Source organism: Trachemys scripta, chromosome 9, assembly GCF_013100865.1.
Source record: "Trachemys scripta elegans isolate TJP31775 chromosome 9, CAS_Tse_1.0, whole genome shotgun sequence".
NCBI classification, from domain to species: Eukaryota; Metazoa; Chordata; order Testudines; family Emydidae; genus Trachemys; species Trachemys scripta.
This window is the reverse complement of record NC_048306.1, coordinates 16,951,529-16,970,954: the sequence shown is the minus strand read 5'-3', so window position 1 is coordinate 16,970,954 and position 19,426 is coordinate 16,951,529. Positions and strand designations below refer to the sequence as shown.

General features: G+C 45.1%; 1 protein-coding gene across 2 annotated transcripts in view; it reads right to left on the bottom strand.

The window, feature by feature from the left end:
- Positions 1-15,565, bottom strand: part of GAB3 (GRB2 associated binding protein 3) — a 108,462-nt gene extending 92,897 nt beyond the window's left edge. Inside the window, exon 1 of one of the 2 annotated variants that reach the window (XM_034781667.1) lies at positions 14,997-15,565. In XM_034781667.1, the coding sequence (XP_034637558.1) occupies positions 14,997-15,068 (72 nt within the window). In that variant the 5' untranslated portion in view covers positions 15,069-15,565. The remainder of the gene's footprint in view (positions 1-14,996) is intronic. The other variant, XM_034781668.1, reaches the window with a different exon arrangement.
- Between the last annotated feature and the right edge of the window lie 3,861 nt (positions 15,566-19,426).

Genomic DNA, 19,426 nt, shown 5'->3' with positions numbered 1-19,426 from the left:
TACCTATTATATTAGTGCACAACCTTTATGAACTCCACGGCTTCTCTGTGGAATTAGCAGTGGATCCTAGAAATGATATTTCACACCCTTTATAAATGTTCAACTTTTGCAGAGTTTATAAGTTTGTGATCTCAGGGATAACTAACTCAAGGCCTTTATTGACTCAGTTGCTTTCTCTGAAGAGTTTTGAATGGCTGCAAGTATAAAAATAGCAAGTTCATGACCACTATGAACTGTTGGTTTCTCTTTGGCACGTGTAGATGTAAAAGCAGCTGGTTCATGAGCTAGATACTCTGCTGAGTTTACAACAACTCTGACTCTAACAGTCCAATTATGACCATTACAAAGTCTGTCCGAAGAGTTTATATAATCCACAATAACTAAAACACGGGATTCACAGAATTTACAATGTCTGCCATTTACAGAGTTTATGCTAACCATTGATTTTAGACAATACATTTTAAAAGTTAAACATGAGACATTATAAAATTATTTTTAGGGTTCAGTTCAACTCCCATTTAAATTAGGCCCTTGATTAATTCAATTTTAAATCTGTTCTACTAATGACAAATATTGTACTGTTTGCAATATTGTTTTTGCTGCGTTGGTCCCAGGATATTAGAGAGCCAAGGTGGGTGAAGGTAATATCTTTTATTGGACCAATTTCTGTTGGTGAAAGAAACAAGCTTTCGAGCCACACAGAGCTCTTCTTCAGGTGTGGAAAAGGTACTCAGAGAGCCACAGCTGAATACAAGGTAGAACAAATTGTTTAACAGAAGTAGTTAACACATTGTCAGCCAACTGGGACGAGGGTGGTCTAACCCAGTGATTGAAGCAGGCATCAGGCCCCAAAGACTAGGGTCAGAGCCAGAACCCGAAGCCATATCCAAGGGTCAAACTGGAGGGCAGGAACTGGAGCGAGCAGGGTATCAGCAAGGAGAGGTTTAAGGCTGGGGCAGGACACAGGCAAGGCTGTGGGCCAGACAGGAGCAATGGGAACTAGATAACACAGGGGGAGGCAAAGCAGAAGGCAAGAACATTTAAGACAGCAGCACCTTGCTGGCTGCTCAAAGCCAGTCTCCCGGCCCCTGCTGATAATTGGGTGACATGGCCAATCATGCAGCCTGCTGCAGGCCACCTGTACCGATGAGGCTGCCTGGAGATTAGCTCTAAGGAACCATTCCTAGTGAAGTGGTCCATTAACACCAGTCCCAGTCTTTTTAATCTCTTTTCATCTGGAAGCAGTGCCATACCCCAATTATTTTTGTTGCCCTTCTCTGTACTTTTTCCAATTCTAATGTATCTTTTTTGAGATGGGGGAAACCAGAACTGCATGCGGTATTCAAGGCGTGGGTGTACCATGGATTTACATAGTGGCATTATAATATTTTGTCTCTAAACGATCCCTTTCCCAATGGTTCCTAACACTCTTAGCTTTTTGGACTGCTACTGCTCATTGAGCAGATATTCTCCGAGTATTATCTACTCAGATAGTGAGTCCAAGAACTCTGTCTTGAGTGGTAACAGCTGATTTGGACCCCATCTTTCTGTATGTATAGTTGGGATTATGTTTTCCAATATGCACTACTTTGCATTTATCAACATTGAATCTCATCTGCCATTTTCTTGCCCAGCCACCCAGTTTTGTAACATCTCTTTGTAACTCTTTGCAGTCTGCTTTGGACTTAACTATCGTCACTAATTTTGTATCATCTGCAAACTTTGCCACCTCACTGTTTAACTCTTTTTCAGGATCATTTTATAAACAGCACTAGTCCTAGTATAGACCTTTGAGGGGCCCTGTGAAAACTGACCATTTATTCCTACCCTTCGTTTCCTATCTTTTAACCATCAATCTATGACAGCACCTTCCTTCTTATCCCATAACTACTCACTTTGCTTAAGAGCCTTTGGTGAGGAACCTGGTCAAAGGCTTTCTGAAAATCCAAAGACACTATATCAACTGGATCACTCTTGTCCGCACGTATCAGAGGGGTAGCCGTGTTAGTCTGAATCTGTAAAAAGCAACAGAGGGTCCTGTGGCACCTTTGAGACTAACAGAAGTACTGGGAGCATAAGCTTTCGTGGATAAGAACCTCACTTCNTGGACAAACAAGCAAATATCGGGACAGTCCCGATAAAATCGGGATGTCTGGTCACCCTACAGGAGGGTGCGTTTTTCACACCCCTGAGCGACCTAAATTTTGCTGACATAAATGATAGTGTAGACATGGCCTAACTTCAGTACCAAGCAAATTGGTTGAAAATATAGTAGAGAACAGAATTATCAGTCACATGGTTGAAACCGATATGTTTTGGGAAAGAGTCAACATGGCTTTTGTAAAAGGGAAATCACGCCTCACCAATCTGCTAGAATTCTTTGAGGGTGTCAACAAACGTGCGGACAAGAGCAACAGAGGGTCCTGTGGCACCTTTGAGACTAACAGAAGTACTGGGAGCATAAGCTTTCGTGGATAAGAACCTCACTTCTTCAGATGCAAGTCATCTGAAGAAGTGAGGTTCTTACCCACGAAAGCTTATGCTCCTAGTACTTCTGTTAGTCTCAAAGGTGCCACAGGACCCTCTGTTGCTCTTGTCCGCACGTTTGTTGACACCCTCAAAGAATTCTAGCAGATTGGTGAGGCGTGATTTCCCTTTTACAAAAGCCATGTTGACTCTTTCCCAAAACATATCGGTTTCAACCATGTGACTGATAATTCTGTTCTCTACTATATTTTCAACCAATTTGCTTGGTACTGAAGTTAGGCCATGTCTACACTATCATTTATGTCAGCAAAATTTAGGTCGCTCAGGGGTGTGAAAAACGCACCCTCCTGTAGGGTGACCAGACATCCCGATTTTATCGGGACTGTCCCGATATTTGCTTGTTTGTCCCGCGTCCTGATCAATGTGCGGTCGGGACACTGGACAAACAAGCAATTTTGCCCTCCCGGAAGGGCTCTTGCCCCCCCCCCGACTCCACCCCCTCCATCCCCCATTAGCTCCCTCCCCAAATCCCCGCCCTGGCCCCGCCTCTTCCCCATGCATGTGGCACTCCTCCTCCCTTCCAGGCTTGCTGCTGTAATGGCAGGACAAGCCTGGAGGGTGGGGGTGGTAGCTGGCTTCCAGTTCCTGGAGCTGGTGAGTAGGGGCACTGGGCGGGCAAGGGTGGCTGGCAAGGGGGCTGCTCCCCCAGGAGGTAGACGGGGGGGGCTCCGGACCCCAGCAACGGCAGGAGAGAGCAGCTCGGGGGCCGCACGAGTGGCCATGTAAAGTTTATCGGCTTGGACAGGACCCCAGCCGGCTCCCCGCCCTGCGCCAGCATGTCGCGCCAGCCGCCACAGGCCAGGTAAGGAGCCGAGTTGCCCCCTCCCCCCTCGTCCTGGCTCCTCAGCTGAGCCCCCCCGTCACCCTCCAGGGGGAGCAGCCCCCTTGCCCGCCCGGTGCCCGTACTCACAAGCCGCAGGAACTGGAAGCCGGCCACCACCCCCTCCCTCCAGGCTTGCGCCGGCATTCCATCCAGCAGCAAGCCTGGGAGGGAGGAGGAATGCCGCTCAGCTGAGGAGCCGGGGGGAGGGGGGACTCGGTTCCTTACCTGGCCTGCAGCGGCCGACGTGACATGCTGGCGCGGGGTGGGGACGCTACCCCCCTACAGGGCAGGGCGAGGAGCCGGCCGGGGTCCCCCTTCCCCCCCAGCCGATAAACTTTATGTGCCCACTCACGCGGCCCTGAGCCGCTCTCCCCAACCGCTGCCGGGGTCCGGAGCCCCACGCCTCTCACTCCAGCGGCTCCTTCCCCGTGGGGCGGCGGGACGTGCCGCATGTGCCCTGGCGGGGGGGGGGAGGGGCAGCGGCCACGCCACGGCCGGCCCCTGCAAAACGGCTTTTTTTTTTTTTACTTTTTTTTTTTCTCCCCCCCCCCCCCCCCCCGGCCCGGTATTCTCCCCCCCCCCCCCCCCCCCGCATCCCGATATTTCCCGTCGGTGATCTGGTCACCCTACCCTCCTAAGCGACATAAATTTCTCCGGCATAAGTGACAATGTGCACCGTGCTATGTCAGTGGGAGAGCTTCTCCACCGACATAGCTACTGCCGCTCGTTGCAGGTCGTTTAATTATGTCAACAGGAGAGCTCTTTCCCGTCAGCATAGAGCAGCTACATGAGAGATCTTACAGTGGCTCAGCTGCACCGGTACAGCTCTGGGCTGGGGGTGTGGGAGGGGGCTCGGGGCTGAAGCAGGAGATTGGGGCTCGGGCGCGGGCTGACCTCCAGTGGCTCCCGGTCAGTGGTGCAGCGGGGCTAAAGCAGGCTCCATGCCTGTCTTGGCTCTGCGCTGTGCCCCAGAAGCGACCAGCAGCAGGTCCGGCTCCTAGGAGGGGGTGCCAGGAGGCTCTGCAGGCAGCTTTCACCCACAGGCACTGCCTTCCCCAGCTCCCATTGGCTGCGGTTCCCAGCCAATGGGAGTGCAGAGCCAGTGCTCTGAGTGGGGGCAGTGCGCGGAGCCCTGTGGTCCCCTCAAGTAGGAGCCAGCACTGCTGGTCACTTCCGGGGCGTAGAGCGGTGCCAGGACAGGCAGGAACTAGCCTGCCTTAGACCCGCAGCACTGCCGACTGGACTTTTAACAGCCCGATCGGCAGTGCTGACCGGAGCCACGAGGGTCCCTTTTCGACCGGGCGTTATGGTCAAAAAACGGACACCTGGCAACTCTAGGGTGAATCCCATCTGGTCCTAGTGATTTCTTATTTAATTTACCAACGTGTGCTAAAACTGCCTCTATTGACACCTCAATCTGGGACAGTTCCTCAGATTTGTCACCAGAAAAGATTACCATTCAGGTGTGGGGATCTCCCTCACATCCTCTGCAGTGAAGACTGATGCAAAGAATTCATTTAGCTTCTCCCCAAGGGACATTTATATCGTGAGTGCTCCTTTTATCACCTTCATTGTCCAGTGACCTCAATGATTAGCAGGAAACTTGCCAAACAATGTACTTAATAACTAACAGCAAAAAATAATAATAATAATAATAATAATAAAAATGGTGTCTTTTACTAGTTGCTCTTCAAATTCTTTTTTGGCCTGACTAATTATACTTTTACTTGCTTGCCAGAATTTATGCTCCTTTCTATTTTTCTCAGTAGGATTTGACTTCCAATTTTTAACAGCTCATCGGTAGCCAGCCCTGAAGCCATGGAACCAATGTGGCTGGTGGGTGCTGAGAACCCCCTATTTTTTTTTCTGAGAGTGCTTTAGCCCCAGAGCCCCAACCCACGAAGTTGGCACCTATTCCCCCATTGTAAGTTAAATGCTACTATGTTGGGTTTCTTTAGTATTTCCTCCTCTACAAGGATGTTAAATTTAATTACATTATGGTTGCTGTTACCGAGTGGTTCAACTATATTCACCTCTTGGACCAGATTATGTGCTCTACTTAGTATATTAAATCAAGAACTGTCTCTCCCTTTGTGGGTTCTAGGATTATCTGCCCCAAGAATCAGTCATTAATGGAGTCTAGAAATTTTATCTCTGCATCCCATCCCAAGATGACGTGTTCCCAGTCAATACGGGGATAGTTGAAATCCCCCGTTATTCTTAGCTTTTCTGTTTTTTTAGACTCTTTAATCTCCCTGAGCATTTCACAATCACTGTCACCATCCTGGTTGGGTGGTCAGTACTATATTCCTGCTGCTATACTCTTATTATTCAAGCATGGAATTTCTCTCCACAGAGATTCTATTATACTGTTTGATTCATTTAAGATCCTTACTATATAGATTCTATGCTTTTTACCACTCTCTCACCTGCACAACTTATAGTTATTCCTATGTTTTGTACCCTGGTATTACAGTGTCCCATTGATTATCATAATTTCACCAAGTATCTAGCAAAGTTACAAATTTAAGCTCCCACATCTTTTGAAGGTATTTTGCAGGTTTCCTTTGAGGATGAGGACTGAGAGGTCAGATATACAGTGATTGTTTTGTGAAAAGTGTTTGCCTGTTAACCTGCAGAGGTTTACCTTGAACTTTACCTTGAATGGTCCGTTAGAATATATGTTAACTACATATGCTAAACAATCTTTTCCACCTTATATTTAGCTGTAATACTCTGAGTATCTTTCCCACACCTGAAAAAGAGATTTGTGTAGCTCGAAAGCACAAAGAGAAGTATTTTGTTGGATTCCTAGAAGACAGACAATAGCAGAGTAACAAAAATTAAAATCTAAAATGATAAGTTTTGAATTCTTTAACAAGGAAGTGAACTTGCATTCACAGAACGAACATCAACATTATTCTTCTGAATGTTACCTGTGAACTGCAAATTCTGCAGGAAGGGAGCCCCAGAAGGGGCCTAAACTGCAGTTTTTCCTCAGCAAACTAGACATTCTGTTGCACATTCCAGTAAATTTAAGAATGCAGGTTTTTAGTGAATTAAAGCATCAGTAAATCAGCTGTTTCTCATGCTATTTGATATTGAATTGAATTTTACATTGCTTCTATATTTTCAGTTTTCACGGTGCTTTAGTATTTGCCATGAAAATGCAGAACTGTGCTGTACAAGTTGTTGGGAGGGAAGCTGGAGGTAGTTGTGACAGTCCAGGGCAGCTGGGGCTGTTGACAACCAGATTGTTATTGGTAAGGGATGAATCTTTCCCCCGCCCCTCCCCATTTTGGGAAGGGCAATGATTACTTTAAATGCTAAGTGAGAGGGGGTTCTTGAATCCCTTATTTCAGCAATCTATGATAGCAGTTAATTGCCCCCTCCAGTATCTGCCAATACATCCAGTAACAATGGTTAAGTATATTAGCTTGATGTGCCTGCTAAAATGACCAGCAGGGAATAACTAACAATGTTGACATTACCATTTGCCTTCACAATTCAACAGCCTGTTGACACAAATGAATGGGGCAGCTCACACCTATAAGAGCTATTGTTTCAGCTCTGTCTCTTTGCAGATGCAGGAAGATAACACTGCTCAGTCAGCCTTCAAAATGGTGAAGAGAGCATTTCTCCAGCATCAAGGCTAGATTTATTTTTAACTAATAGCTCCGGAGCACAAATAAACACCCTTTCCAAAAAAAAATTGACTGCAGAAGTAAGTTATATTCAGAGCCCTGCCTAACCCCTTATATTGTACCACAGGGCCCTTACCTTTGAGGCTGCAGGATCTTCTTAACTATATTTCAACCTGACCCCACTTTCAATGGGAACTTTACAACACTTTACCCTCTGCACCTTTAATGTCTAAATGTTACACAGTGCTGCCAGCGGTCATGATTTCATTGCAACTCTCATGATACTTGTTTTTCTTAAAGCTTCAGCTCAGAGTCATGTGACTGTGAGGCTCTCCGATCTAATTAAAAAAAGAATAAGTTTCTAGCCCTCATGATCATCATTGTGGAGAGAAGCTTAAAAACATAGACCCCACAGGTGCAAAAGCCAGAAGGCTTATAAAAAAAAAAAAGTTAATTTTTGTTAAAAGAATCTCATTACTTTTTTGGGATCTAACTCGTGACTTTTGAATGCTTGGGGTTGGTAATACTGTAACTTACATCACCCTTAACAATACCTCTCCACCCATGTTACATTTTAATTTTCTCTTGATATACATTTGGAAAGCCAGTTGTGTCCAGGTGCAAGCTGGGTGAAACAGAAAACCAACCAAGGCAGAGATTTTAAAATATAATAAAACAAAAAGTTGAATTAAAGCATTTTATTCACTAGTCAAATAAGATAGAGCAAGTTTACATCATCTGCCTGGATGCAATGTTTTGACATGCAAATTTCATTTCTAATTTAGCATGTGTGGGCTTTTTTTCCTGTATGATCACATTACTAATTCACTTCCAACACAGATGAAAATTCTCTCTTCCAGAAAGTGTTTATAAGTGTAAATTTGCTACATAATCTCCCTTCTTAAAACAAAAAATCATAAAACACAGTAGTATACAACAGATTATAAAAGTGACAGATGCTCTGAGATGACCAATACAAATATTGCTCTATTGTAATGTTTTAAATAATAATAATGGGTAGAAGTAACATTGTTAGGTGCCTTGCAATTTTCATAGGCTATAACAAAGAGTCTACCACAGGGCCACTACTTTAACAGCTTTTTCTTCTAATGTATGTCTGATTTCATCATTAGATTAATTACCAATAAGTCAACATTTCCTTCTCCACTTTATAGTTTGTGGAACGCTGCCTTTTTTTCCCCTCTCTCTCTCTCTATACATATACACACACACATATATACATAGACGTATAAAGTCCTTATTTTCAAATATAAAGACTTGATAACTTCTGTGTTGCTGTTTTGAAAAGAAACCAATAGCTGAACATTCCAGGGCACTGAAAATATGTAGTCAAAGATTAAACAAGGACTTCAGAGCTATTACAGCTCCACCCAAATTAATAGTCTGACGGAAATTTTGATATTCAGGGTGCCAAGAACAGCAGTGGTTATTTTTTACAAATTTGTTTCTTAGAATTCATCGCCATGTCAGAAGCGTAAGCATTGTATCAAACCACCAAAACATGGTTAAAATAAGATAAAATGATCTAACACTCACCAAATTATGAACATTTAATACTAGAGAAGGAAACTGCCCTAAAATAACTTCACAGTTATTTGCTCAGAGACGTCAACTAATGCTTTACAACAGAGGAGAACATGGTCCTTGCTCAAAAGTAACTTCCACTGCAACCAGTCTTCACTGGTACCTTATTTTTTTGCATACTTCTCAGAAACTAGTAGCCTGAGCAGAACACCAGCCAGTCAGATGTTAGATTAGATTTTATATCAATAGATAGAATAGACTACATAGCTGAAGAACACACAGTTTATAGCAAGGAGACAGGCTGTATGACCTCCACATAAGGACACAGGGTTCTTCTGTTGTCAACAGGAGTTAACCTTTCATAAAGTGGTTGTGTCCAATCAGCTGTCTCACTGTGGCAAGTGCAGTTTGTTAACTTCACCAGAGCATAAAGGGTAGGGGGACCAGGGCAAAAATGGGAAGATTCTGCAGGAAATAAGTTGGCTTAGAGAGAAACTTAAGTTGAGGGTTCTCTTCTGTTATTTTTCAAGAGCTAACAGAAAAGTCAAACCTTACTAATGGGGTTAATTTGGCCTCTACCTAGAATGTGCAGACTTTGTTTGGAGCAGGGAGGAAGTGTCTCCTGCTGATAGCAACTCAACTCCTAGGGAATCAGACAACCTTCTGGATGATATTTTACATCCCAGCAGCCTCCAGAATTTTTGTGAGATTTTTGTTTCCATTGCTTGAACAAATTTTTCCCATAATTAAATTTTTCTTGGTTTCTTCGTAGCTGCTAGCAGCTTCCTGTATGTTCTACTGACAAATACCAGAACTTCAGCAAAAAATGGAGAAGTTGTTCAGAGGAAACAGTTAGCCATTTTCGTATCTTTTTAAAGCCTAGCATTCAGCGTCAAACCATATATGTGGATCATGAAGCTTCAGATATCTGGAACTGATGTTGTTTACCACAACCTAGCCTAGCCACGTAGCTAAACCATCAAAAATCTAAAGCGAGCTTCAATTCATGACATTTCTAACTCAGAAACTCCAAGAAGGGTTATGGTGAGAAATGCACGTCAATCTCTACTTACCTGGGATTCATTTTAGCCTTTATTTTCAAGCTCCGGATAAAGAATCCTGATTGTTGGTAGTGTTTGAAATATCCACTCACCCAAGTCAAGTGGGACCTTGGGCCTGGTGAGGGAGGGGACCTACCCCATCAATTTCTGCAGTATTGAAGGTTAAAAATTGAAGGTCAGATTTTCATCTGCTGGTAATCTGTGCAATACTGACTTCAATGGAGCTCCTACCCTGATTTACACCAGCTAAGAACCTGGCCTTAGAGTTTATAGTTTTGTTGTTTTTTTTTGGGGGGGGGGGGAGGGGGACGACACCAAAAAGCATCTATAGGGCTGGCCTTCTGACCAGGGTGCTAGTCCTGCAGTTCACTCGCACAGCTCCAGATCCTCCTCTTTTCTGCCTTTCTTGGCTAGTAGTAAATCTGGTCAATTTCACGCCCTGACTGACAATACCTCCTCTCCCTTCTAGGCCATGAAACAGTTTTGTTATTTTTATCAACAATGAGAAATTGGTGGTTGTTCCCAGCTACATCTACAATACTAAGGATCCCAAAAAGCTCCCTATTGTTCAGGGCTCATATTGTGTAACTGATTGTAGGTGGAACATCCCTGCCTGCTCTTCCTTTCTGAACGCTCATTGCCTTATCTACAAGTAGCTAGAGTCAGCTTTGGCTGGAAAGATGCACGCTTAGGCCTTGTCTACACTGCCACTTTACAGCGCTGAAACCTTCTCGCTTGGGTTGTGAAAAGACCCCCCCCCCCCCGAGCGATGCAAGTTTCAGCGCTGTAACATGGCAGTGTAGACAGTGCTCCCAGCGCTAGGAGCCGTGCTCCCAGCGCTAGGAGCTTCTCCCCTCGTGCAGGTGGGTTTTTTACAGCCCTGGGAGAGCTCTCTCCCAACGCTGGTGCTGCGACTACACAGCCACATTAAAGCAGCGCTTTAACGGTGGTAGTGAAGACATATCCATAGTTTAGTCTACAATAAGTGCTCTCTCCTGTGAGATGTTAATACAGGGATGGCCAGCCTGAGAAAGAGCCAGAATAATTTACCAATGTACATTGCCAAAGAGCCACAGTAATACATCAGCAGCTCCCGCCCTCCAGCACCTCCTGCCCTCTGGCAGCCCCACCAGTCAGCGCCTCCCGCTTGCCACAATCAGCTCTTTTGCATGCACAGGAGGCTCTGGGAGGGGAGGGGGGAGGAGTGAGGGCATGGCAGGCTTGGGGCAAGGGGCAGGGGCCTTGGGGGAAGGGATGGAGTGGGGCATGGCCTGGGGCAGAGCAGGGGGTTGAGCAGTGAGCACCACTCGGCACATTGGAAAGTTAGCAGCTGTAGCTCCAGCCCCCGCGTCAGTGCCTATGCAGGGAGCTGCATATTATGCTCTGAAGAGCCTCATGCGGCTCCGGAGCAACAGGTTGGCCACCCCTGTGTTAAAAGCTTAACCAAATTTGCTGTCTTAGTGGTGTTTATTAAGTGCTAATAGGGAGGATAAAAGCGCCCCAACAAGAGACCTAAATATCCATGGCCCATTCTCCGAACAAGCCCAGGTAATCCCGTTTCATCCAGTATGGAACCCCTGGGCCCATTGAAGTCAATGACAAAAATCCTATTGACTTCAGTGGGGTCAAGATTTCACCCAAAGTGTTGAAATATCAAAATTTAACATATTGAGTCTGATAGTTTCCTAGAATAAGAATTCTAAATATGGTCCCTACGGTGTAACCACTGCTTTCACACCCAGCGTCTTTCCAACCCTGCACCAGCACCTTACAGAACCTACCCCCAAAACTGACATAGATTAAACCCAGGAGAAAAACCCACAATGGAACACAGTGGGGAAATGAGAACTCAGCAGTTTGCAGGTCACATTTATGGGACAAAGAGCTGCAGCAAACACCAAATAGTCTCCAGGGAGATTCCTTGCACAGTTGAGCCTTTAGATAGGCTGATGAAAGATTAATGTTTCATGATAAGAGAGCGGTACAATACTGTATAGGATATTAGAATACTGTTAAAATATTTCCTTATAAAAAAATCAAGTGTCCTGTGTTTCTAATGAAGTCTCTGCATTTAGCATTAGCCTCTGTTTTTACAGAAAGTTACATGTTGGTAATTAATCTCAAGTTCATTTCCTGCACATGTAAGACAGCACCCTTTGTTAGGGAATGATAAGACACTTCTAAGAATAGTAATACTAAGAGTGTCAGCTTGGTGAGACATTACAGGAAAAATACAGACTCCCAACACCTGTTTTTCAGTTTTCACGGGCTTCAACATAATTTTATCCTTATTTACTGCCAAATTCGGACTTTGTTTATGCTCACAAAACCTAACTGAGTTCATGGGGTACAAGCGTGAGGCCATGTCTACACTTTACGGGTGATACAGCAGCACTGCTACAGTGCTGTAGCTATGTCACTGTAGCTCCTATATTGTAGACACTTCCTACAGCAACTGAAAGGGGTTTTCTGTCATTGTAGGAACACCATCTCCCTGAGTGATGGTAGCTAGGTCTAGCTGTGTCTACATGGGGTTAGGTCGGCATAGCTACAGCACTCAGGGGTGTGAGATTTATACCTTTGAACGCCGTAGATACTTTGGCCAAACTTTTAAGTACAGACCAGGCCTCAGCGAAGGCAGGCTTTCACCTTTAGGTCCTTATCCTGCAAAGACATACATGTATGCTTAATTTTACACACTGTAAGTAGTCCCAGTGACTTCAGTGGGACTACTCACAATGCGTAACATTAAGCACCTGTAAGTCTTTGCAGTGTCAGCACACTAATGCGTAAGTTTGAAACTGAGGGTCTATTCCCTTTCCCTCAATATACCTTTGCTCCTTATCCCATTGAAATCACTGAGAATTTCCCAATGGCTGCAATGGGTACAGGATTAGGAACCATTTGTGTGTATAACAGGGAGAGTACCTGATCCTATGTGGGCCTCGTCCTGTACTCAGATCAGTATAAACTGGGAGCAACGCCAAAGAAGTCAGCTGAGTTACTCTAGTGTAAAACTGGTGCAAATGAGCGGCACATCAGACCCGTGTGTTTACAATTTGCACATAATTTTTAAAATCTGTGAAAGCTTCAGTATCAGAGTATACATTCTGACAACTGGGCACAAATCTTTGGGATTAGTGTATGGTTTCTGTCCACAATCACAGCCTACAGCATTCTGCAGTAAATGGTTTATACCCCTCTACCCCGATATAACGCTGTCCTCGGGAGCTAAAAAATCTTACTGCGTTATAGGTGAAACCGCGTTATATTGAACTGGCTTTGATCCGCCGGAGTGTGCAGCCCCGCCCCCCCGGAGCGCTGCTTTACCATGTTATATCCGAATTCACGTTATATCGGGTCACGTTATATCGGGGTAGAGGTGTACTTATACCTAGAGAAGTTAATTTAAATTAGTCGTTCTTTTAGCAGTTTTTTTTTTGTCTTTATATCAGAAAATTGTGGTGATGAAACCATAACAGAAAAAAAAAATCTTCTAAAGTGCTTTGAGATCTATGGCTGAAAAATGCTATAACTAGATATTATTATTATTACCAAAAATTACTTTATCACTCAGATTACACCACCCACACTTTAAGGAGGGGGGGATAAAAGAAAGGATGTTAATCTTTGCTGTACTTAGAGCAGATTTGCTTCTGCTTTACTGTGAACAAGGCGGTAGTTTATCCCATTGACCAGAAAACAAACATTAATCAAGAGAAATCTAGCTAATCTAATTGCTCAGGTTTGAGGAATAATGTAGACTCAATTCCACTGGGGTTTGTAATGCAAAATCTAGGGGCAGCTTTTGCAGATTGCAGCTAGTTTTGTGAGCTGATCAGTGCCCCTGCTGCGACTATTATCTTGACTGTATAATGGGGGCTTTCAACTCCCAGCTTTGTCACATTCTGTTTTCTCTTCCTTGCCTTTTTACGAATATTGAGTCATCAAAAATAGTTTCACTGACAGAGTTTCTAATCCTACCAGCTGGATGAATCAGTGGCTTATACACTGCTGCAAAACAGTCTTAGTATGCTATTTATTAAAGAAAATACTACAAAAAAAATAGATTTCCCTATTTATATGCTGTTCTCTCAAGACAGATTTCATGGGTTATTTTAGTTAGAAAATGTTAACTGAACAAAGCAAATTTAAATGCACTGCCATGGTTTGAGAGGAGAAACTGATGCTTAGAATAAGTTTGATGTCAATTTTATCATCAGTAAATTACTCCTTTTCTAAAAGCAAACAAAAAGTCCATTGCAAAAGAGCTGTGATTTTATTCTTCAGAAGACAGAGTGATTCCCCATATTACTAGAAAAAAAGCTAGCATCAGCAATCCAGAAAAAAAATGCTGATAAACCCACGCAAATATGACAAATGATGTAAACCATGTAAATGGCTACAAAATTCTGATAGAAACATATGGTGGCATCCTTCTAGTCTAGGGAAGTGCTCTAGGGCAAGATAGATGTAAAGTGCATTACTTACGTGAACATCACAAGGTTCCAAAAGACTGAACAATAACACGCCTGGATAAGGATTTTCATAAACGTGCATGCAAAATGGCCCAAGATGGGTTTAAGTTTAGTGCTGTTACAAGCAATTTTTTTTTTAAAAAAAAGGTCATTTACTTCTGCCTGGAATGCCTTCCTTTGCAGCCCTGCAGTGATACAGTTTCCTATGTTTGTACACACACCCTTTTTTTTTGCAGAAAAACAGGCAGATAGAAAATGAAACAAGGGGGCCCCGTTGCTCAGAATGCCATTGCTGCTCTCCAGGCTTGGAAATCCTGGTTTGTTTTGTTCAGTCCATTTTACCTTTTGCCCATTTGGAACTTTACAGCAAGGCATCTCCTCGCACTTCTTTATGACAGGCAAAAAGTGTAGCTGAGGAAATGCAACTGGAATGTTAATTTGGTAAACAAAAATATCACAGGCATTGGCATTATCAAGTGTCATTGCCATTACATTAGCGTTTTAGCAAAACATGCCCCCCTAATTCAAGCAAGGAGTTAAAAACCTTGGGACAGTAGGTTCTTCTTAGCTTCTGAACAAGATACCCCTGAGTGACTGTTACAAAACTGTTATAGTTATAGCAACATTAACTGAAATTGAGATGTGGTTTAAACCTAAGCTCTGTTGCATAACATACCATTTAAGTATTCTGACCTTGTGAGCCTCAAAGGTTCCTTTTAAAAGGCACAAAAATATTACTGAAAATTAAATTGCTTAATAAGTGCATCGACTTTTCTCTTATTGTTCTGGTCCCGACAAAAGCTTATATCCCCGACACATTTCAAAGCAAGAGTTAGACACGGAGCAGATGCAAAAATGCTCCTGGATGGAACAATATCAGGAGAGTCGCTTTACTTACATATCTCTTCAGTTTCTTCTCGGGGGGTGATTTAATGAGCCATCCAGTGCAAACAACGTCCCCCGAGCTCATCTTCCCCCCCTCTCAAAGAGAAGAGGCACGGAATCCAGTGTGTGTGTATTGTTCCTTCCCAGCCAATTTGAAACTAGCAGCAATCGGCTTCCTTCAGCTGTGTTTCCAATGCTGCTACAGCGCAAGGAGGAAGTCACAACATTGATCACGGACACAGGCAGCTCTCCCCCCCCTCCCACGGAAAACACAATGCAACACACAGAGCACGTGACGGGGCCGAGAGGACAGGGATAAACAAAAACAAGCGTGTGCAAAATACCCACACCCACTCTGATACTGACACGCCGCCGGTTATTCTAGCAGCTCCGGCGGGCAAGCGAGCTCTCCCACGCCCCACGCCCACACTCTGGTGCAATAGTGTCCCTGCTGTTTAATCACCCCGGAGCAGGCGGCTTGGCACTGGGCTAGGCAGGGCGCTAACAAACACACACCCGGGGAAGCCGGTGCGAGCCGCCAGCACAACGTTCGGAGAAGGAACCTGCTGCGGATCAGGGCGGGTCAGGGCTCTGGCCGGGGGCGGCTCCGAATTTCGCTGCATTGATCCGCACGCTAAGCAGGGTGTGGGCTTGATACACAGCAAACACCGCCTCCCTCCCAAACCGCAGGGCACCGAGTGGCGACAAGCGGGGCGCTGAAGCCCCCCTGCCGCGCAACGAACTGCCAGCAACGCTGACCACAAACCACCGCCCGGAGCCCTGGAGGTGTCACATTGGACAGGAAGCGAGGGTGAGGGCTCTGTCGCTCTTTGAGTGAAATGAAGGGTCTCTTCTGGATTGGAAATGAAATATTCATCTATCCCTTTAATAGCGATCATCCCTGCAGCCTCTGTGTGCTGCCCTGGTCTGATCGGGTATCTAGTGGACTTCAACATAGGAGCTGGAACTAGGGGTGCTGCAGCCCCTGGCTTGAAGTGGTTTCCATCATATACAGGGTTTACAGTTTAGTTCAATGGCTCTCAACACCCCTGCTATAAAAATTGTTCCAGCATCCCTGGGCTTCAGGAGTCTTCTGCTCTTCCCTGAGACAGAGGTTCCCAGGGGCAGTGGTTTTCACATTTTTCAGGCCACGTACCCCTTTCCAAATAAAGTAGTCTAGCGTGTACCCCCATCTGGTCATAAAAGACGCGTGTTGTCCTTTAGTGCAGGATTTTTCTTATGTACCCCCTGGCAAGAGCTTGAGTATCTCCATGGTATGCATACCTCCGTTGGAAAAAAACCCAGTGCCCTAGAACTATATTCACCCACACGCTCCCCTGAGTTTGGTTCTGGTGGGAAAGAGAGGAAGGGTCTGTACACCCTGCCTTGAAAGTGATCAGATGCTGGCGTAATCTGAGCTTCTCTGGAAGCTCTCACCACTGCAAAGCCCACTCAGCTGGCAGTGATTTGTCCCCAGCTTTCAGACTCCTGGTTCTGGATTTTGTGAGCAGAACTGACCCAGCGGCATGCAGCTGCCTTGGTGAGTCCTAGATGACATGTGGTCATTATAGCTCGGTATTTGTACATGATGACCAGGGGAGACTGCTAGGAACAGCTGAACAAGTGAAGGTGAGAATCTTTTAAAGGAGGCAAACCCCTTTTTGGTGGATTTGCCAACACGTGATCTGAATGTAGGACATGAATCTGACACAGTGGAGGAAGAAGTGAGACATGCAGTGCAGATTTTGAAGAACAGTAAGGCAGCAGGACCTGATGAAGTGACAGCACACCTGGTAATCTTAGATGAGAGAGGCATAAAATGAATGAGCAGAGTGGTTAAGGCCCCATGGCAAGACAAGAGAATTCCCAAAGACAAGTTCAAGTCTATGTTGGTCCCAATGCATAAGAAGGAATACCTAAAAAAGGGAAGCATGCACCCACGAATGCAGAAACTATGGAGGGATAAAGTTAGTGTCACATGGAATGACTATATTGCAAGATATTTTAGATGCTAGGAGTGGGAGAATGGTAAAAGCCCTCCTTGAACAAGAACAGTTTAGCTTTAGGAAAGGACAAGGAACCACAGATGTGATGTTTGAAATTCAGAAAGTGATAGACAAGTGACTGAAGTGCCAACAGGATAGCTTTTACAGCCCTGTACAAGGCATACAACAAAGTGGATAGAAGGATGCTGACACTAGTGCTGAGGAAATACAAAGTGTCTGAGAATTTAATAACTATGGTGACTGTACTATATAGATCACTTAAAACAGTGATCCAAACATGTTGTGGAATTACAAGCACCTTTGAAGTCAGAGTCAGACTGCATCAAGGGTCAGCCCTCAGTCCGCTGCTGTTTATCATGCTGATGGACTACATCAGTAGGAAGGTCCCAATGGGAAAAGGTGGGAAACTGCTATATGCAGGTGACAGTGTGATGCTTCCCGGGGTTCCCAGGTTGTAATGCACCTTTCTACCGCCTACCTTAGTGCGAGCAAGCCTTGTCTGTGCCCCCAGGTGTCAGCTCCCCCAGACACAGGAAATATAAGCACTCCTCTTTTAGTCTACGCAGGCTCTGAAGTCCTTCTTCAGGTTAGTGATAGGTGCATTCCTACCGCGGAGCACTCTGAGCCTCCCCCTGGCATGTTCAGCCCCTTTTCCACTGGACACTCACTGAATTCACAGATCTGCTACTCCAGAGGGACCGTACACAACAGCCTATCAGTTTTACCTCAGGATCTCAGCTCCACTCTACTCCCAGCACCTAGATTGGTTTATAGTGAAAACAAGGGAACGTTTAACTAAGAACAGCAATTGCAGAAGCAAATAGAATTAATGGAAACAAATGGTTATATATAAAATAAAATCACAACACACTTTCTAGAGCCTAAACTTATCTAACAAGACATTCTCCTATCTCATAAAGAATGGTTCACCCAAAGTTTTTCTCCCAGTGCTGATCAAACAGACCATCCGTTCATAATACAAGTTAGTTGAAAGCTTGTCCTCTAGGTGAAGGATACCTGTGTGTACATTTGCACCCTCAGATATAGTTTCAACCATCCATTTCTTTTACTTGTAAACAGGGTACCTACTGATGCTTGTTTTTTCCTGTATATGCTCTTCCCTGGAGACTTTGCAATCACTTGATTAGTGTTTTGCTCAGACAGTAAACAGGCATTCATTGTGACATATACAATACTCCATTTACCTATAGCCTGACAAAAACCTGCTTATCAGCTTCTGCTGACCAATCCCAACTCACAGACCTTAAGAGCATAATTTTCAGCATATATACACATGCAACTCCTTACATACATTTCACAATGATTATGATGATCAGTGGGACACAGGCTTTCATTAAAGACTTTACATGACACTTTTTGACAAACTATGGAGGCCAGACCCACGGGATCCCTGTAACCCTGTGCACCCCGGTGCCCTCTGCCAGTGTGCACCAAGAGGTCCTTGGGTCACACATGGCGATAAGAATGTCCTCAAAAGAAGATCTAGATGAAATAGTAAACTAGTGGTATGACCAGCTAAGCAGGCCTGGGGTGAAAATGAACATGACTAAGACTGAAGACACGTGGGTCAGTAGAGGTGTCATTGGGAAACTGGATATAGAGATTAATGGGGTGTGACTGAACCAGGCTGACCAGTTCAAGTACCTTGGCAACTGGGCTATGGAAAACAGCGAGCTTGTATGAGATACAGTCCATACTGGGGTGTGCTGGAAAAGTCTGGAATAACCTATCAGGTGTTGTGAATGACAAGTGTATGCCACGGAGACTAAGCCCAACAGTACTGAACAGTGCTGTGCCTCTCAAGGCTGTATGGTTCATAAGCATGGGCAGCAAAGAGGCAGCAGGTTCAAAGCATACAGGTATTTGAGCTGAGATGTCTTTGAGCAATAAACTGCCTTACAGAGTTCCTCACTTTTGTGGTTAAGATTTTCTGCAGAATATGATGAAAATGGTTTATATTAGTCAGTAGTTTAGTCCGGTGCCTGCATCACAGTCTCAATTTACTCACTGCTTCCCTACGCAGAATAATTTTGCTGGCCATGATTTTGAAGCTGTGATGACAATGGAGTAGAAGGCTCTCTCTCCGTCCATTACAGCAGTGGCATAGCCCTGTAAGTAGTTGGTGATCTTGGCAGATAGGGTTACCATACGTCCGGATTTTCCTGGACATGTCCGGCTTTTTGGGCTTCAAATCCCCGTCTGGGGGGAAATCCCAAAAAGCCGGACCTGTCCGGGAAAATCGGGACATGCGGGGCCGGTGGTGCTGGGCCGGGGGCCGGGCCGGCGGTGCTGAGCCAGGCTGGGGGCCAGGCCGGCGGTGCTGAGCCGGGGGCCGGGGGCCGGGGGCCGGGGCCGGGCCAGCGGTGCTGAGCCGGGGGCCGAGGCTGGGGCCGGGGCCGGGGCCGGGCCCCGGCCC